Here is a 21,938-nt window from a genome sequence, read left to right on the forward strand (position 1 = left end):
GTCCTCTTGCAAGCCACAAACATGGCTGAAAGTATACAAATAGGAAGAGTTGAAGTCCAAGCAGATTTTTGTTTGGGTGTGCAGAGTGCAGTGCAAGGTTCAGGAGTAGTCTGCATTCCTCTATATAGAATATGTAAGGGGAGGGAAGCTGCGCAAAAAAAAAGTCTTGAGATTTCTTATGGTAAAAAATAGATCTTATGAGCCACTTCATACAAACTTTTCCAGCTTCAGCTAGTTCACTAGCTTTGGCTCTTTTTGGACAGAGAAGGCCATAGTGCTCCAAGCTCTGGTAAGTTCCAGACTGGATTACTGCAATATACTCTACGTGGGGCTGCCCTTGAAGATGACTCAGAAACTTCCAACTGGTCCGAAATGCAGTAGGGGGTGCTCTTTAGAACTCATATAACGCTTGTTTTAAAACACCTGCATTGGTTGCCAGTTCGTTTTTGGGCCCAGTTCAAGGTCCTCACTTTTATTTATATATTATTTGATTTATATCCCACCCTTCCTCCCAGCAGGAGCCCAGGGAGGCAAACGTTAAGTGTTTAAAGCCCTAAATGACTTAGGCCCCAAACATCTGAAAGGCTGCCTTCTTCCCTACAGACCCTCTCAGGTGTTGAGATCAACAGAGGGGGCCCCTTTGGTAGTTCCGCCACTCTTGGAAGCTCAGGGGTGATAGCGTCACATATTTACATTTTTCTCATTTCACTTTTATGCTGTTTAGTTACTTCTGTTTACATGCTTTGCAACACTATTCCTTTATTGTGGACCAATGTCATTTTAATGTCTTAATGACACAAATATTTTCCCAAATGGTTTTAGGCTAAGTGCACTGCATATTTGTTTTCTTGGTTTTCCTGAAGAATCTAATTCAAAACATGGGGGACCTTAACAAGCTGTTAAAAGTACTTCTCAAAGGTCTAGAAACCTCCGTTCCCTCTTGTCTTTCCATTTCACACAAAATAATACATTTTCTACCCATCTGCCCCTATGATGAGACAGCCAGGGGACCACAGAAATTAGTATTGGCTGTGGTAATGATCACCCAGTTCACACATTGCAATTGCCCACATGAGTACATAGCCAACAGTGATCAGTGGATGAAAATGTTAGCTGAATTAGGCTGCAATCCTGGAAGTAAGGCACACTCAATTCTATGTGGCTGACAGCTGAATAGACTACTGAATGTATAAGATTACACTTTTGGACTAGTATTCATCTTATTTCTGCAACATTGTTATCAGCAGAAGCACACTGACTATTGACTAGCTTCTGATTGAAGAAAAAAACATACTAAAAACGTCTTAGCAGTGTAGACCAAAATTAATGTTTACCTGCTCTTAAATAAGAAGGTAAATACTTTATCGCAACTACAGAGCTTTAATGAATGCAAAACAAATATGAGCGTTTCTGTCTGTGCAGATGAAAAACCTGTGAAAAGTCAGCAAGCTTTTTACAGGGGAAGAGTTCCAGCCAACATGGCCAATGGTTAGGGATGATGAGAGATGAAGACCAAGAACAACTGGAGGGCGCCATGTTGGCTACTCCTGAGCTATAGCCTCACTTTTTTCCTTTATGATGATGAAATGGGGGGAAGAAAAGGAAAAGATTTGAGCAGATTTGCCCACAAGGTCTAGATGACAAAAAAAAGTGAAGTTCCTTATAAATCAGGCATCACGTAGAAACAGCCATATTGGACGACAGCGTATCAAGCAATACTCTCAAACAAACAAATAAAAACAAAGCATTGTTAACAAGTAAAAAAAAGTTTTTCAAAACATCAATTTGGAAACAGCCTGAAGAACAGACTTTCAAATGCACAACATTTTATCTCCTGCATTAGAAAATCTTACAAAACTGAACATTTGGTATTCAGTGAGGAAGAAAAACCAACGTATTTCCTAAAGCATTGCATACGTTTATTAGTTTCAGAGATCTAGCATGGAGCTGCTTCAAAATTCCCGTAAGGGCTGATTTAATCACATGATGAAATCATCAGAGAAATAAAATGCACTTCTAGATTTTTATGAGAGTCTATGTTATTTATTGCTCAGAAACTCAATTTTGTTTAACTTTTTAAAATTAAAGACAGCATAAAGTAAAATTACAGAAAAAACTATAAAGCAATTAAAAGAGAATTAATTGCAGATAGAAAAAAGGTAACTAAAAAGGCAGATAAGAAGGGACATACTGAAGATGAGATATGAATAACACTTAACTGAATTAAGCTATGTAAATAATGTTCTGTTTCTGCAATGGTTCAGGGAATCAGACTGCCGGATGTTAGACCGTATTTCTTTCATTTAGGTCTCATAAATCAGCAAGTACAATTTGGTTCAAGTTTTATTGAACAGCTTCACTCCACCGCTGAATTGGAATGCTATCTAACTTGATATATTAAAAGTGAACTGAATTTCCCAAGCGCAGTTGCTTGTGTAGCCAAAACAGCACCATTGGAGAGGAAGGTATCTGTAGGTTTGGGGGAACTCCAAGGTTTGCAGAATTATAAAAAAGATTAGGAAAAAATATCCTATGGGGGAGGGAATTTCAAAAACTTCCCAAGGAAAACTGTATGTGCTCAGTGACCATGGAATGCTGAGTAACTGTTGTGGGGGAGGAATGGAAAGAAGTATAGTGGAGGAGGGCAAGCCTGATTGGAACATTGCATAACACTGCACACCACAACATTTTGTTGCCAATCCTACGTATCAGACTGTATTTTAAAAAAATTATATTACACTCAGCTACAGAATGAACACACAATAAATCAGCCTTTGCAAATATGATGCCCTCCATATGTTATGCTGGCTGGGGTTGATGGAAGTGGCAGTCAAACAGTCTGGAGAGCACCAGATTGGCAAAGACTGCAGTAAATGACATGATTGTATAAACATACAACCCAATAAACACATGCTGCAATTCTGTGATATTTAGCAAGGAAAAAATATTGTAGTGGGACCTATGAGACAATCAACTGCAAAAAGAATGCTGGCAGTGAGGGGTTTGCCAATAACAAAAGTTCAATATAACCTAAAAACACTTAATCTACTGAAGCAGCAGTATGCCCTTCATTCAGCCTCACATTCTATAACAGATATTCAAGTAAGACGTAGGAAACAAATAAAGCCCATTGGAGCCAAAGCAGTGATTTTCACTAGGAAACTGCTGTGTAACCTAAATTCTGTGTGTTAAGCAAGAAACATTTCTTGAAATGTACCTTAACAATGTTTATAACATAAGTACCCTTTCTCCCACCCTTTCACATAATGTACCGTTTCATCCACCATTTTCTTCCCATCCTCTTCTCTGTCCATTACTCAGTCTGGCTCTCCTCCTCTCATCATATGGCTGACAAAGGCACACCACATTTATATATCACTGGCATGTGGGACTGTTTTAAAATAGCCTCAGAACTCTTGGCAACTGTGGCAGCAGAAATATGAGAAGGGATGGAACTGTGGGAATGGTGGAAGAAGTTGGGAGGTAGAAAGCCATTCACATGCTCAAAGGAAGAAAATATATGACATTCTATCCTATCATGATGAATATCTTTTCCATTAGGCTGCAGAAGAGAAGAGAAACAGAGTTATTCAAAACTTTCCTCTGTTGGGAGACCGGCCCCCTTTGGCCCTAGCCCAACTTTCACCTAGCGGCAGCAACCTAAACTGTTTCCATCCCAGCTGCTTGTTATAAAAACGGTAACTTTTAAGAACTTGCACATACATTCACTTTTTTCCTCCTCCTTTTCCATACATTTTCCTTGTGTATTATGTTTTTTAGAGTGCAAAGCTGTGGGGCAGGGACTGTCTTACTACTGATTTTTGTAAGCTGTGAAGAGCAGGACAAAATACTGGATTAATAAAAAAGGAAAAGTCACTGCACATCACACACAGGCGATGGGCCAGTTGGCACCATGGCACTTACAGCTCCCCCAGTTAAGACTCTCTTCTGAAGCACAGCTATGTACATGTAGATGTTTTCGTGTATGAATAAGGCAGACACATGCAGTAGAAGCTCACAATGAAGGGAAAAATCCATCGACCTTGGATTTCCACCCTCAGTCCTTCCTCTGCTTCTTTTTCTATCCTCAAAGTATGATGAGCAAGATCCCACCCACCCCTTCTGTTAGGAAAAAAGAATGTTGTCAGTCACAAGAGGCACACAATCACTGGCTTTATTCAATTCAAAAGGTTAAAAAGTTCCCGTATTTCAGAGGCAAAAAACTCCAAGAAGGGAAATAAGTTGGCTGGATGGGAAGCATTAGCTGAAGAATAGCCAATTTGACATTTTGCATTCATATGACTTGTCTATGATAAAATATACTTTTTAAAAAAAGAAGAATAATGAATATGAAACAGAAAAGTAGGTTTAGAATTTGTTGTGAATGGAAAACTGCCTTTAAAAACTAGCAGCTCAATTCTTACTTCACCCAAGGAAAAAAAGTATTTCTATATTTTTAAAACATTTGTTTAAAATATCTACAGCTCAGCTAACTTATGTTCCAGCAGATGATAATACTGTATAGTTCTTGAAAAAAATTCTGAAAATATTCAGCTGATGCAAGTGCTAAAGGGTGTCACATAGTTGTAAAGGAAATTTGCGGAGTAAGACATTTAGGGTAGGCTTTTTTGCAGTAATTACAAATGTTTACACAGTGGGCTTTGAAGAGTGAGGCAGACTCTCCATCCCTACAAAATGTAACTTGTATGGCAATTTTGCTTGGCTTTTATTTAGTTTCTCTCCCTTTACAGATATCTTTCTCTATATATGTAATCCCTGCTTTGCTAATTCATGCCTTCCATTGCCCTTTCGTATTCCTTGGAGCTTCGAAGTTTTACACAAGTATAAGTAGCCACATCTATGCATATGCCCAGTAGGATAGGACTTTGCTTCAGAATATGCAAACAATTTAGGCATAAAAGGTCTTCCATTAGATGATCAATTTTGATTCAGTAGTTCTGGAGCACTGAAAAGACACCATCCATCAGCATTTCACTTACCCTGAACCTGAGGGAACCTCCCTAATTTTCATCCACACACTTCAAGAATTGCCCCCGAATAGAGCTGCAAGAGAACAGAAAAAGTATTAAATAGGGAAGAAAATAGTAAATATTAAACTGATGTGCTTTAATTACAGTGAAAGACAAATAAGACAACTGACATATATACAAAAAAATTATGTCACTTCAAGAATCCATTCATTCCTATTAATATGAAAGTTTATCAGTCTTATATTCAAAAGTGAAAGTGTAATCAAATAATGACTGCCAGACTCATCTATCAAGCATTACTGGATGCAGCATCTATTGACTTTAGTGAGATTAGGAAGGGAAATAAGCAAAACCTGATGGATTCAGAAAAATTGCCAATTTTCTAACCCAAGAAGGTATTCTTTGTGGTTTCAGTTCAGTGGTATAAATGTTAACAGTTGGCTTCAATGATGTCACCTAGATGTTCCAAGAGCAAGAAGTTCCAAGATGTCTAGTAGGTTACTAATTCAATTATTGCTTGAAGGGCAGGACCACATTACCATCAGAATACCACCTATATGTCAACTTTACATTTATACCATGACTACATTCTGCAGTCTAAATAAAAGATCTGACAAACCAGGAGATGCAACTTAATGGAGCCAGATTATTACATCTCTACAAATTTGATGGTTTACATCCAGTGAAAGTTAGTTGCATTTATGTCCTATTGCAAACAGCGTGTCTATTTTATTTGCAACTGCCAAAGCAATCCAAACTCCAACCAGGTAGCATGAGAGTGTGATGAGCAATGGAGGCACTGCCACATCCACAGCCCCACTGCTCACAGTGGCTGGAGTAAAAGGCAAGGTGGGGGGGAACTGGCAGGCAAAAGCCTACTCTGGGCTACACCAGACTACAGCTGGCTTAGCAATCAGGCCCAATGCTGTCCAGTGGATCCAGGGTCAGCTCAACTCCCCCGCTCCCGGGCTTTTTACAGGCTGCTGCTGGCAGGATGCCCACCAGCAGCGCTTTCACCAGCCTGCAATTTTTGAGAAGTGGAATAGTGAGCCCTCCGCTGGCAAAGTAACAACAGTGTCATTCTGAGAGTGGAGGCTGGCAGAGCTGTTCTGGGCTGGGTGGAGGGAGACTTCTGACCCATCCAACACCCCCACCAAACACACACACAGTGGATCAAGGGGTGGATTGTGCCCTAAATAGTTAAGTTAAGCATGACATAACTTTTTCTGGACTAGGACCAATGTTCAATAGCAAACATGATTATAATGGTCTGTCCAATGCAATACCTAAAAAACAAACACCTAAGACAGCATTCCTACTCCATTAGCTTGACTATTAAAAAGCAGCGACTGTCCACAAAAGCAAGCAATTTATTGGATGAGTCTCAAGTGCTTGATTCATTTACTTATTTTAGGAATTAGTACCTACCTAAACTGAAGTACCACCAACGTTGTTAAAAACAGGTTTCAAGTCAAATCTGAATTTTGTCTTTTATCTTACTTTTGATATTATTGCAGTATTTCAGCAAATCAGTAACTGTGTGGAGCATATGACTAGTGACTGGGATGAAGCAGTAGTAGTTGTGTGACCTACATTAGTCAGTTCTTCTTTCCAGAGGAATAAAAATGAATAATGGTAGAATTAAAAAAAACACGTGAAGTTCTGAAGACTGTTAATCGTGAAGAAATAAACTCTGTGAACCATCAGTAAGCATAGACTTCCACAAGAAGGGGAAAGGATTTTTTCTCAGTTCTAAGAAACATATAAGGGAAATTCTTATAAAACTTCATCTAGGTTTTATTTTAAGCTATTTCAGCTGCAAGAGTCTAGTTAGAATTAAGTTAGTAAGCTGAATTCAATCTTCCTCTGCATGTGATTAAGCAATGTCATACTTAAAGGTTGTTTATGTTTACTTCAGCTGTTCACATACAATGACATTCCTTAAGCACTCCTTAGTGTACAAGCAACAATTAACCTTTCTTTGGGTATATTTCACTATCTGGATTTACAAGCAAGTTTGACCCAGAGTGATTTTAAATGCTTTCTATACCCTTTAAGTATATAAGTATCATATATTTATAGTGCTAGAATTTTCCATCTGGCTTGTCTCAAAAAGATGACTGGCAATAACTTTGCTCCTGAAAATTCTCCTTTGCTAATTTTCATGTTAAACATTTTACAAGCAGTGTCTGTATGCTGGACCATTTACTATATATTTGACAGTTACTGTATAGAAACTATGAGTTGAAATGCAGTAGTATTTCACACTGACAGAAGACAGCCTGAAATTTTATTGCTGCCAGAGGAATATGTAGCATGGAAACCAAGGAACATGGAGCTCTAGAAACCAACACGAATCACTCAGAAACAGAAGGAACACGTTTTACTCTGAACAGGTTTCAACTGAATGAGGTTTTACCAAAAATGTTATTATTAATTATTATTACCCACCCTTTACCCAAAGGTCCCAGGGCGGGTTACAACAATTTAAAAATACAGCATTAAAAACAATTAAAAACAACCTGACATCACAAAATAGGGTGGCTCCTAAAAATATATTGTCTGAATTATATTATCTGAATTAATCCACAAAATAAGAGTAAATGTATGCACACATTTTTAAATCCAGACATCAACTGAAGCAGGGGTGACTAACCTGTGGCCCACTATATGTTGCTGGACCCCCACTTCCATAAGCTTTGAGCAGCATGGCCAATGGTCAGGGATGAAGAAATTGTCCAGCAATGTCTAGAGGGCTCTAGGTTAGCGACCCTGAATTAAAGGTTCATTTAAAACTCTGAGTCCATTGATTTTGATAGGAGAGTGAAGCATGTCTCTACAAAGCATGTGCTTATATATCCCAACAATATCAATAGGAATCATAACTGCTGAATTCTAGCTGGATTATGTACCATCCCTTTATCTGCTTATGAACTGGCCTAATTATCTGCTTAAACCAGAGACTGATTGTAGACAATGTGCATATTTTTATGACAGAAACAGATACCATATTAAAATAAAATATACATCTTGCATTTCTCATCATAATTTTATGTTTCTACCTTCTGTATTTACTTCATTATTTCCCCACTGAAATCCTGGTAAATTGCTGGCTAGTATATGAAACAGAAGACTAGGCACTACCAAGGGAGCCACTATTACTGCTTTTGGCCAAAGAGCAAGCAGACTGGAGCAATATGGAAGGAGCCAGGCTGCATGAGACCAAAAGCATCGCTTTAAAGCAGGACTGAGCCCAAAGTCTGCATTCCCTTCTGGGCAACCTTCCAAGGGCCACATGCAGGAGGTGGGCGGAGCCAGAGGCAAAAGTGGGCAGAGCAACAAATCTAAAATCCATCTGTGTACTGTAGGCTGGTTTCATCCAAATCCTTCATCCAGATGACCAAGAGACATTATCCAAGTTCAAGGGCACGTTCCAGCTGGGCAAAAACAGTTGGGGGAGAAAGCAAGGCCAGTTAGAGGTATGGCTGGGGGAGAATTCCAAGAGGCATATAGAGCGGTCTGGAGGGCCTCATCCGACCCCTGGATCTGAGGTGCCCCACCCTTGCTTTAAAGTCCCTCTGGAAGAAACCATGGGAAATTTTACAAACAAAACTAACTTTATGGTTTGCTTTAATTCATGCTTCCCTATTGTGCTGTTTTATTCTAGTTGTTGTTTTGAAGTTCATGTTCTTTGCTTTGACTCTGTAATGATGACTGAAGTTCAATAAAGTTGTTAAAAAACAAAACAAAACAGAAGGTTTGCCCAGCACTGACAAGCAACATAAGTGACTGGATATCCACATTAATTGCTGTGTTGGAAAACCAACTTCCTCACCAAGCCATCTAACTAGACAACAGTCTAGTCTAACTAGACAAAGGAACCGAGACTTTCCCAGGAAACTACTTGCATGTCTTTAGGAAGTTCTGCCTTAGGCTGAGAGCTATTATACGATGCTCTTCAGTTGCACAGTCAATGAGGAGCAGTGTTAGGACCAGATAGTTAAATTCCCATTTGGCTATGGGTGACCCTGGATTGTTCACCATCTTGAGTCTAATCAACTTCAAAAGATTGTGAAATGAAGTTGGGGTAAGGAACTATGTACACGGCCCTGAGCTCTTGGGATAAACACGTAATAAATAAAAATGAATGAATCTGCAAGAGTGTCGGTGAAGGGAAAATACCCTCTCCTTACTCTGAAATGGAGCTGTTTCCCCCAATTTTAGCTCCACAGTTCTTAATATCTGCCAATGACAAGATGAGCAGCCTACCTCCTGCTCCCATTGAAAAAAAAAGCTGCATGTATAAACACATCCAAGCTATGTGAATGCTGAAAGCCCAGCTCTACACCAGCTCTAACAGTGACACCAGGAAAACACTATCAAATGAAAAGAAATTTCAAATTTTCATGTGTTAATAAAGATATGACAACTAGGGAAAACCTGGATAAAAGGATCATTCTCAACTGATACTGTCATGAATAACATGAGGATCTGGCCCAATGAACAATTACTACTACTTTAAAAGGACCTCTGGCATACGCCCAGAGACATAAAGGCTGTATAGAACTAAAAAGTCAGAATCCTTCAAGCTAACAGCTGCATTTTAATTAGTGTAACAGAATGAAACAGACTTTAAAATGAAGTGAAATCAGGTCACTCAATGTAAAATCAGCCCAAAGCACTAAAAGCATTCTATTATCAGTGCCTCTGAACTGCATGGCAACCCAGATAAAGTTATTCTCAAAGATCCATGCTGTTCAAATATTTCTACCTCTCTTATCTCTTTGCTACACCAAATATGGTTTTGAAAGTGGACAGTAACAAAAAATGGATTTATGAAGTTATTGTAAAAATAAATTTCTTATTAGCATATTAGCATGGGTAGAGTGGTTGGATGCATAACAATATTTCTGCTTACATGCATTGTTTAAATGCTACACCCCCTCGCTATCCTTCAAACATTTTCTGGTACCACCTGGTCTGCTACATGTTCCATTTTGGCCCCAACTTCTCTGAGCACTAGTGGAAAGTAAAGTGGCTGATTCTCTACTCTTATGAGGCAAAGAAACATACACAAAAGCCAGCCTATTGCTGCCAATCGCTCTTTGGATGGGGAAGAGAAGAGTACATGCACTGTCTCCACTTCAATACTTTTGAGAGTGTGTTCTTTTCCACCTCCTAGATATTTAACTCCTGTAGCTCTAAGACTGGAAAGTAGACAAAGACCAGTTGCCATTAGCACAGCATCATGGAAAAAGCACAGCAATAGTAACAGCTTTCCATTCTGGCTACCTGCAACATTTTCTGAAAAGTCTGCACGTGGAAAGACCCGAAAGAAGTGGGAGACATGGGCAATACCTCTCCCACTGTTTAATCTAAGCAAACCAAAGATCTGACACATTATAGGAAAAATTGTGCAACATTTTAAAATACTATGAAAACGAATATGGGTATGATTCAAAGAAGGATATTGTGTATGTGCATGTGCAAGCATGATCTGTATTAGAGAATGTGCTCACAGCTAGAACTTTTCTATTGGCAGAGACAGAGGCTGCAAATGAACATTTGCTTTGAGTTGTTGCGGAAAAAGTGCAAAGCAAAGCTCTGGGTTTGTGTACACTTGTTTCTTTTGATTGCAGCTGAAATGATGAGCAGAAAACAGACTGCTTATAGCAGAATGTATTTATTCTTATTAATTATGATGAGGCTATAAGGTGCAATCTTGAAGCCATTATTTCACATCTGCACTGTTGTGGGGCGACTATTAATGGAAATCTCATAAGCCTGGAAATATTGCTGCAAACACCAGAAATACTTTATGGCTCAAACACACACAAAACAGGAAGATATATCAACAATTCCCTAAGCACTAATCATTACTAATTGGGGGGCAGGGGCAGTGGTGCAGTGGAAGAATTCAGTTGGCCACTAAAATGTAGCCAGAAAGGAAAAAAAGTAATTGGCAGTCAAAAAAAGAATTGATGTTCTAAAGGCGAATCTGCAATAGACAGACGCTGGGATTCGTTGACGGAAACAAACTAGGATTATCTCTAGTGTGTTTACATTTTCTATATCAACCTGTTGGCAAATTTTACTTATGATATAAATTTATTTATTTATTATTTGATTTATATCCCGACCTTCCTGCCAGCTGTACATAACTTTAAAAAAAATAACCCAGCCCATCATCAGAATTCAAAACAATTTCTTTGCACAGAAAGAATCCTAAATATCTTCCAATGAAGACTCGCAGTCACAGATGGCTGGTTAAGTCACCACTTGGGCTTATTTGACAACACTCCATGCTGCTTAGGGAAGCATCAACTGAAGACAAAAAGTTGGTACGCTCTTAGCCCATGGGAAATAGTACCATACGGTTCAAGTGTAGCTGTGTTTCTAAAAACCACATGACATGCTGCCACCTCTTTCAGTTAGATGGACCCATGCTTATATTTTTGAAAGACATATCAGAGCAAAAAAATAGGAATCCTTCATGATATGTGTACGTGCTCTATCAATCCAAAGAAACTCAAGCAGATTTTACAAGCACTGCAGTAGTGATAGGAGTGAGGGGTCGTTGCTTCTGAGGCCAAAGCAATAGGGAAGATGTTCTCAAGCAGAGTAAAGGGAAATGCTAGTAACTCACTTTTCAGTTAGCTGTGCAGGCTTTGTGCAGATGTTTGCCATATAATCACTGCTGATGAAGAGAAACAATTTGCAAAGCAGAAATGTCTTGCTATGGTTTCTCCCCCAATTTTGCAAAGGATTTTACTTGCACTTTATCTGCTTAAGGGTTGGGCTGGAAGCCACATTTCCCAATCTGCACAGTGTGGACACGGTGCTTTCCCCCCACACCAATCACAATCTCTTTTAATATGGGTTTGCAAACTACATTCTAAACTCAATTCAAGCTGCAATTAAAACAATATAAACATGGTTAAGTATTAGTGCTGACATTATAAGGAAGCAGAAGAGGGAGAAAACAGGTGGAGTGCTCAGTTCTCTTGAGACGGGGGAATTTTATGTCTGTATTGAGCCTCTTACATTTTCACTGCTTGCTATATTTCCACTGAAATGAAGATAAGAAAGTGAAGCATGCATAAAAAAGCAAATGTTTCCTTTTTAGTTGTGTTCTAGTTTCCTTTAGCTTTTCTGCAATTAACTAGAGCGCCTTGGTCCAGAGAACTGAACTACCAAATGTCACAGTTTCAAGTGCAGCAACTGCTTAATTTCAGGTATACCTTGCAGCACAAATCTCACCGGAAAGGAGGCTCAAGGAGGACAGCGCACTAATTTGACTGCTGACTAATGCATAAAAGGAAAACATGCAAAAACCACCAATGCGTTAAAACATTGTTATAGCAACATGTGAAGTATCTTCCTAAACCAAAAGCGATTAAGGGTTGTTTTTTTTTGGGGGGGGGAGAGGAATGAAATCTTATTCTTCATACCTATGTAAATTATATGGATACTCAAAGTATGTTGCTTAAAAGCAGCTAGAGTCAAAAGAAAACAGTGCCACAACCAAGCAATATTCACTGGATGTACTGAGATACATTAAACAGTGGGGATTAAGAGGTAAGACTCTTTTCTCTCTTTATATTCCCAGTGCAAGTGGGTAAGTATGTTCTTAAACCAAGCTTCCTGACATGTATATTGCTATGATACAGACAGCCATATCTGAATGAATTAGGTAACTGAAGAGCAAGGTAAGTTAAAATCCAGATGCGGCAGACGTAGGATACAGGCTGTACTATTCAGATGGCATCCAACTTCCCTCATCACCCCCATCCTGTTCATGAGCCAAAAGTGCTTAAGTATCCACACAAGATAGCAAAAGTGGTAATATTTCCTTCTGGTGTCAGACTATTATACCTCATGGAATGCCACTCCAAAAGGCACTCTCCAATTTTCAGGGAGGAAAGCTTCCATTGAAAAGGTAGCTGAAAACCCTTGCACAGGATCAGGGCACTACCCAAATAGCATGAGATTCCGACCCACTAACTGTAGTTAATTGTAGCATTCCTGTTGGCTCAAGAGCCATCAAGTTATCTGTATTCAAAGTCAAATGAATGGAAAAACAAGGTGACAGATTTAGTCCACCAGGCCTAGCCATTTTGCATTAGCCATATTTCAGTTTTATCCAAATCTACTGTAGGCTAGATAAATGAACACATTTATCAGAATGTTGAAATAATACCAATAAGCAGTAACGTCAGTATGCCTCATCTTTGTCCAAGCTAAAACACAACCAAAATGCCTTCAATAAGTTCAAAACTAACGACTGTCAGGATCTGTACCTTATAAAGCAGTGTTTCCTTATATAAAAACAGTGTTTTTTCTTCTTTTGGTAATAGAATGGTATTTTTCTAAAAAGAACACTTGCAATAAGATTTTTGCTCTAATTTAACCATCAGACATTTAAATCAGGAGTGCTAATTTTGTAGTTATTTCTGTAGTTTCCTGAGTTTATGTTCTATTCTATTCTCCAAAAATAAACTCTTTTTAAGATTACTTGTTTTGCCATGGGTTATACAGAGCACTCATGCCTGCAGAAAACCTCCCTTATTATTATATGGTATGATGCCACTTAGAGACAATTCTTTAGGAGATGAATAGTGTAGGTTGAAAAAACACTGTGCTAAAAAATGGGGCGCTTATATCTTAGTTCATCTGGGACATGTTGTTCATGTGTAAAACCTACACATGTAACTCATGCTAAAGTCTTCCACCCCCCCCATTGCTATCCTCTCTAAATACTGAAGGCTCCCCATTCAATTTAGAAGCCTGCAGAATTGCTAATCACTAGTATTAACAGTATATTGCCAACCTGGATATAAATTTACAATAGAATAGCAGCAGCTACTCTGCAGTAGTCCATCAAGTATTAAGTCATGGGCCCTTATGAGCAGCATGTTGGCTCACCTAGATCAACTCGAGGGATCCTTACATCAGATAATTTTGCTTCTGATTTCCCAATCCTGAGAGACATACCCACATGCCTGAGCCCTATGCTGTAGTTTACACTAATTACAGTTTGTTGAAACACACCAGTTTCATAAACCATGGCTTAATCTGGATTATTTCAATTTAACCAGCTGTGCTGGAAGAGATGGAGGGGGACTGCATGTGAACCAGGGTGGGTGCCATGCACCACAGATGTCATTTATTAGGCTGTCCAAATGCAGCCAATGATTCTCAGCTTAGCTATGGTCCTTCCCTAGAAAGCTCTGCTAGGACTGTTGATCTAAAAGAAATACAGATGATGTCCTTATGTTCTTCTCCCCCATCCATGAATGTGGAGCTAGCAACAACAAAGACATCAATCAGAAAACACACACAATTTTGAAAATTTGACTTGGCACATATTTAGATAGTTGCTTTTTTCAGTGAAAATCAGTTTTTTAAAAAACAAAAAGTAGTAATTTAGTAAAGAATAGATGCTACTGTCAATAGTATATAACATCTTTGCTAAAAATATTTCAGTTTTAGGAGTACTATGAATTTTTATATGCAGCTTTAGTATAATTCATAATCAAAATTTAGGAGCATTCAGCTCCTGCTAACAATCATATTTACCTGAAATTAAGGACACATGCTTCTTAGATACAATCAGATGATATAGCGTGACAGACACTCCTAGATGCAGCTATTTTCAGCAACTGCAAAATGTTGGCAATTTCTTCTACCTTCTGCTACTACAATTTCATGCACAGTTACCTTTGCCTCCATTTCATCTCTCCGTGTTTCAGAAACCAGCACATTCTGCACTGGTGAGGCTAAGGCTTACAATGTGCAGCTGTCTAAAGTAATGCTGCTAAAGCAAGCTTCTGAATTAGTCTGAAATTGGATACAGGAATTCAGTACACTGAAAGTAGTCAAGTGCACTGTTTGGTGCAAATTTACCTGTGTGAAGACAATTCTTTGTTAACTGTTTATTGTTACCATAATATTTTCTTCTTTGCAAGCTGCTATTGCACAACTAGTGGAAGATTTCTCGTTTGCTTTTCCAGGACACTTTAGTTGAAACAAAGAGGGTAAAATCTTGCCTTCACTTACATCAGTGGAAAACTGCTAGTACTTACAGAAGTCACAAAACTCCAGTGCTTTAATCTGGCTTAAATGTATCTCGACAGCCAGTGTGGTGTAGTGGTTAAGGTGTTGGACTATGACCTGGGAGACCAGGGTTTGAATCCCCACATAGCCATGAAGCTCACTGGGTGACCTTGGGCCAGTCACTGCCTCTCAGCCTCAAAGGAAGGCAATGGTAAACCACCTCTGAATACCACTTAGCATGAAAACCCTATTCATAGGGTCGCCATAAATCGACTTGAAGGCAGTCCATTTCCATTTTTCAAATCATGTGTAAAAATGGCATTTACCTTCAGCTAGAATATGTACAAGAATATGGAGTGACACATTCAAATATGCATGTGATTTATACCTGTAGTTCCACACAAAACATGTGTGAGGAAGCATGCTTCCTTGCATGGATATCTGCTTTGCATGGATCTCTAGATTGGGGTATATATGGTCAATTTACAAAAAGAGAGCGATTACTGAATTACAGTGTGGATGGGCCTTCAACCTGCAGACATCCCTGAGGGCTGTCATCAAAATTATTTATAATAGCAAGTATGGTGAATCTTGCTTTAGGTTTAAAAGACTTCTATTTTCTTGTTAGTCTTACAAATTTAACTTAATAATAGTTAACATTAGGCTGTGAAGCCTACTTTTGCTGCTATCTCAGCGGTATAATTGTTTTTATGGTATTATATTGTGGTGGTGGTTTTAAATTGTTTTATTGTAGCCCACCCTGGGATTGCTTGGCAATGAAGAGTGGGCAAAAAATAGTTTAAATAAATACACATTTTTTTCCTATTTAAAAAACTTAATTTCTAATCATGGTCAAATAATGTCTTCAAATATTAGTTATTTTCAACTATTTCTCAAAATCGTTGGAGGATTTCATTTATCAAAAAGATTTATAGCTGAAAGCCACTATGAGCTTTCTGCTGCTGTAGATGACATAGTTCAGATGACATAGTGTGTCATCTGAACTGGGACTTATGGTTAAGCTCTCACCTCACTAACCACAAGCTGCAGCCAAACTGCGGCTTAGCTTAGTGCAGCAACAGAAAGGATTGACTAGGGAAGACCAAAGCAGCTGTGAGTTCCTCTATCTTCTTGCTAAGCCAAGGTTTGGCTTAGAGTGTTGTGTGAACCAACATTATGTACAATTTAAGCCCTAAACACAATCATAAGCTGCAAGCCAAGCAGAGACACCAGGAAAGATGTTCCATTTAACTAGGTGGAACTTACTTTGAAGTCAGAGCTTGGAAAAGTTACTTTTTAAAACTACAACTCCCATCACCCTAGCCAGCATGGCCACTGGCTGGGGCTGATGGGAGTTGTAGTTCAAAAAAGTAACTTTTCCAAGCTCTGTTTGAAGTAAACATATTTAGAATTGTTCAGATTTAGTCACTAGGTTAGAAACTGATTTAATTTAGCATCTGGAAAGAAAGAAAGAAAGAAAGAAAGAAAGAAAGAAAGAAAGAAAGAAAGAAAGAAAGAAAGAAAGAAAGAAAGAAAGAAAGAAAGGGACCTCCAGCCCACGGGCCTAATCAGGGCTACCAGACTTTTCTGTCTGTCCTGACTCCCGCCCAAGACATGACGACAGAGACTTTTATGTGGAAGTAAGGAGATCTTTATTGAAGCAAAGTAACAGTACCGATTTAGTAGCAGGCACAGAGTTATAGCAGCCCCAAATCTCTTATCAGGAGATAGGGTGACAGGACGAGCCAGGGTGAGAGCAGGAGACAAAGTTCAAGAGTTCAGGAACAGAGCAAGATGTTCAAAACTGCACGGGAGCTATGGAGTTGACTTAACAAAGTCCCATGCCCAAGATTTTAAAGTCGAGGTGTGCCAAGCCTACTTGTGAGATTCCCATATCCTGTGGGAATGTCGATCTTGTAGATGGGCCGGCCCTATGTCTAGGCGGGTGGATCTGTTCTTATTGTCTGAGATGTTTCTCCTTCCAACTCCTGTTTATCCACCCCAAGCAGATGGTCAGTGCCCTCCCTAGAACCTGATGTTACTCTCCTCTCCACAGAAGGAAGGAAACAGCCATGAATGACTCTACATCCAGAACTGCCGGAATGGGGAGGGGCCTCTGTTCCAGTGTCTCAGCCTCCCTCCCTAGCCTGCCAACCAAAAAGTGTTCCCGATGGCACCTCAGGTCTCATGACACTCTCCCCAAGCCCTGCCCCTTTCTCACCCCCCCCAGCCTGACAAACATCACTTAGGCAGACCTGAAAAAAAAAGAAAAAAAATTCTTCCAAGAACTACCAAGTGTCGTTAGTGTAGGGGTTAAGACTCAAGCAGCAGACAAAGAAGCAGTTCAAGGACTCTACATTTTTGTTTGAAACCCAAACCAAATTCATACTCTCCTTCTGCAACTTTTGTCTCTTTTAGAATGTGGGTCTGCAGACAAGACACACACACACACACAGCTTTTAAAAATAATTGTAAAATGTTGAGGGTTTCTTCCTTAAAACTGTAAACACAAGAGTAATATTATCTATTCCCTTCCAATCCCTATGATTGCAGAAAAAAATGCTCAGCCTTCAAGGAATTCTCCTGAATGTGGCTTTCAGTACTGGAAACTGTGTTCACTCCTAGACTTATATGAAGCTGATACAACACACATATAAAACACATATTTAAAACTTCTCCCTCAGCGAACTCATTTCTGGGCAAACTAAATTTCTGGGCAAACAATTAACTAAAAAGCACATTGAGAGCATCTAAGGAATCACATCAGAAACTACACTAGAGGCACTGGAGAAGTAGAACACTATGTCCACCTGCTGTGCCCTACTGTATTCCACGTTCATGCAGCTGTTATGCAAATTATGTAATGCTTGCGTAAATAAAATATGCAAGTTAGATATGGCCCTCTAGCTCATGGGAGACTTCATCTGCAGTGGTTGCTTTACCCAGCCCAAAGAGATCTGACAATTTCATAATTAGATGCCATTTCATGGAAGTGATCATGCTGGAAGTTTATTCTCATTATTGAAAATGGCTAATTCTCTGGATCTCTGATCTGTCCGTCCAGGTTGGGTATCAGGGGCACTGTGCTCCCATAGTTCTAGTCCTACCTGACAGATTGTTTTAAGAAGACTGTGCTGGAAGGTTATTCTTGCTCTGCACCCTGACAATTTCTCAATTCTATTTCTTTTCATCTAATTCAGGTGAGGCACTGGACATTCTAAAAAGGTGTCTTGTGTCAGTAACGGGTTAGATGAGGGCCAACAAACTGAAACTCAAACCACAACTGATCAGGAAGCTGGTGTGTAACCTGTTCTGGATGGGACTGTGCTTTCCTGTAAGGCTCAGGTTCACAGCCAAGGGTACTGTTAGATAAAGCCTCATCACTGGATGTGCAAATATGATCTGTGGCATAACCCAAGGATGATGCACCAGCTGCAGTTTCTCCTCAATCACTGCTAGATGGTGTTGCGTTTGGAAACTTCTCAACAACTTCAACCAGAGCAGAATGCAGTGGTTAGATAACTGACCAGTACTGGCCACATATCTTGCCAGTGCTGAAATAGCTCCACTTGCTTCCTATCCATTTCCAGGCATCAATGAAAGTGTCGGTTCTGACTGTTAAAGCCCTATATGCCTTGGAACCAGAGTACCCAAAGGACTACCTTCTTTAGAATATGCCTGAGAAAGGCATCACAAGACCCTCACATTCCCCTGCTTTCAGAGGCAAGGCAAATTGTAACTGGGGAAATGGCTTTTTCGGTGATGGCAGCCTGTTTATGGAACTCTTTTCCCAGGGAGAGTCACCTGGCACCTTCACTCTTATGTTTCAGGTACCAAATCAAAGATGAAAGGCTTTTTGATTGGTTTTACGGCTGTGGCCAAGACTTTTTCCCCCTTAATATTGAGTGATTTTATTCTGCTGCTTCACATATTTCTAGCCAACTCTTGATTTTAATTATTTGTTGTTAAATTATTGATATGTTGTTATCTAATTTGTGAATTTATTTACACACAGAAAAATAGTAAACCTAAAATATATCTATATTTAAAGTCCTTCTGGGGTATTGTGAAGAAGCTGAAGCTCTTCTGGGCAGGTTCACCCCAGGTACTCCATCTATCAACTCTGAAGCTATTGTGAGGGGTGACTGCAGAAAGAGAAGACGACCACACTAAGGTAAGAGTTGGTGAGAATGTCATATTAGCTCTCTTAACAAGGGTGGCACCAGGGTCATGGGAAGCGATGGTCAATATGACTGAAGGACAATATAAATGTTTAACATAAATAAATTATAGTGATCCACAAGTGGCTATTTAATGTTTGGTAGACTGACTACTGGGGCCCAAGGATGGTCTTCAACTCACATTTAGAGTTACTTCCTGGAGGCAAGAACCATGTCATCCACTGAGGTCACTGCAGAGAAACTGCAGTTGTTGAGTGACCTTTAAACAGTTCACACACCATTGGGTGTGCTTGAGTATTTGATAAATTACTGAAAGCCCATTTAAGGAGCTACTTTAGTGATAGTCACAATAAAAAATGGACTATTTAAGAAATACCCTCTCTTACCCAATTTGTAAGTGTGTTAATTATGCTTGTTACTCTCTTGATGCATGCCCTGACCAGCCTAATCTCCTATCACCAACTTCTTGAATTAGCACTTAACAAGGCCTCTTTCAAGTCAAGTGTGATTTGTTTTACAACATTCTTAAAACACAGCCTACAGAGTAGAATGAAAGACCAACCCAGAAGGGCACAGGAGTTAGCAAGTGTGAAGGGGCATCAGAAACGCACTTGCATCCTCTCTGCCATCTGTTTTGATCAATCTTGTGGTCTTGACTGTTTACAATGTATAAAGCATGCTGTTCTCTGGAACAAAGTGCCATTGCTATCTTTGCTGCAACCCTGATTTATTCTTTCAACATTTCCTAATATGCTCCTGGATTTAGTCAGGGCAAAAGTATTTGGTGGCAATTTCCAGTTCCAAGTTTGCCCCTGATGTGTAATGGAGGATCGCTTATCTGGCAGAGAGATGTGGTGGGTAGGAGAAGAACAGAGGTGAGCTAACTGACCTAATTTTATGCAGGTAGGAGGAGCTATGAGGAAGAAAAGGAAAGTGGGAGGTACAAAAAAATCCTACAAGCAATCAGTTCAGACCTTTGGCAAGAGAGACTGGTGGCTCTCTAGGTGGGGAGGAAGAGAAGATTGAAAAGGAAATGACAGAAAGAGGGAAAGAAAGGGAATGGCCCCACCTACTTTTGGCTCTGGCTTCGCCCATCACTGGTATCCAGATCTTGATAGATTACCCCCCCCCAAGCGAATGTGGCCCTCTGCAGAAAACAGTTCCTCAGCCCTACTCTTGGACTACTGCTCCCCAAGCTTGGCTCCATAATAGATTTCCTGAGTCAAGTGAGAAAAAGCAGCCATGGTAAAGAGGGCGGTGAGCAAGGGAAGGGTTAAACACCAACTGCCCTGCAAGTTGTCACCACCACACTTTGCACACTGGAAACAGACAACTGAGAATCCTACATTTGCTGCTGAATGTTTAATTCCACCCCAAGCTCTGTTTCCTCCCTGGCATATAATCACAGATCTGTTAGGAGAGTTTTCCTGTTAAAGGAAAATACCAGTGTCCGTCCTGGTAGAACAAAAACAATTGTGTCCATGATAATTATTTGTCAGTTAGCATAGGAAATGCGAATGACTTTATATCAGTGCCCATGTTCTGACACTTTTTTGTAAGCAAGTTCCAATGTGCATGCAGTACTCAATGAAATGGGCTTCCATAGTATTACTGAGGGGGGACAGGACAAAAGAAATCTCTGCCCCTGCTGCACTGAACCTTGGAGGTGGTCAACAGAGAAGACAGGCATGCTTGCCATGAAGTATGGCAGATGAATTTGCATGCCTCTGGTAACAAGGGATGAATAAGTACCGATTAATGCTTGCACAATCTTAATTCTTATTTCTAACCAAAACAACGCCTAAGCCAGGAGCTTTGTTGACAAACTCAGTAATAAGACACAACTTAAGCTGTATGAGTTCTGCACAATATAGGAAACGGACCTTTAGTGTGGCAGCACCTACCCTGTGGAATTCCCTCCCTTTGAATATTAGGCAGGCTATCTTTTTGGCGCCTTTTGAAGACTTTCCTCTTTCAACAAGCCTTTTAGGTTGAGACCAATCCAAGTCTGCATCTGTATCAGAATTGTTTAATATGCTTTTTAATAATGTTTTTAATCCTTTTTTAAGGTTGTTTTTTAAATGTTTTTAATGCTGTTTTGTTTTAATGTATTTTAAGATCTGTTTTTATGATGTTTTAAAGTGTTTTAGTGCTTTGTTTGCCACCCTGGGCTCCTGCTGGGAGGAAGGGCGGGATACAAATAAATAAATAAATAAATAAATAAATAAATAAAGAGTTGAAGTTGTCCCCAACAATACAGTGATTCTAGCCAAGATCTGGTGTCTGAAACACCACCATGCATGCTGTTCTGGAATGGAATAGGTGGCGCCAGATTAAAAAAAGTTGATGAGTAATTAATGCGTAAATACAGATAAAATAGGATTTCCGAAAATTATACCAAACTATATTAGACACTAACCAGTTAATATTATTCACCTGGAATAACTTGATATCAGATTGTGGTTATGTGTCGGACATCCAGAATTAAAATAAGTGAAGGCACTTGGATAGAAAGCAACAACAGAACAAACACAAAGGCCAATATTTCTGTCATCTATGGACATTTGTTTGATAAAAACTGTGAGGACTCAATTCTTAAAAATAATGAAGGTAGGAAACAGTCCTGACTCATGCCACTTTTAAAGATAAAATATTCAGAGAAGCTCCCATTCGTAAGTAATGCAACTCTGAAGTCTCTATAAATAGGTTC

General features: G+C 39.5%; 1 protein-coding gene across 2 annotated transcripts in view; it reads right to left on the reverse strand.

The window, feature by feature from the left end:
• Positions 1 to 21,938, reverse strand: part of SELENOF (selenoprotein F) — a 33,085-nt gene that overhangs the window by 4,054 nt on the left and 7,093 nt on the right. For both annotated transcript variants that reach the window (XM_061633563.1, XM_061633564.1), the window contains exon 3: positions 5,001 to 5,064. In XM_061633563.1, coding sequence (XP_061489547.1) covers positions 5,001 to 5,064 — 64 coding nt within the window. The remainder of the gene's footprint in view (positions 1 to 5,000; positions 5,065 to 21,938) is intronic.

The sequence above is a fragment of the Rhineura floridana genome, chromosome 6, assembly GCF_030035675.1.
Source record: "Rhineura floridana isolate rRhiFlo1 chromosome 6, rRhiFlo1.hap2, whole genome shotgun sequence".
Classification (NCBI taxonomy): Eukaryota; Metazoa; Chordata; class Lepidosauria; order Squamata; family Rhineuridae; genus Rhineura; species Rhineura floridana.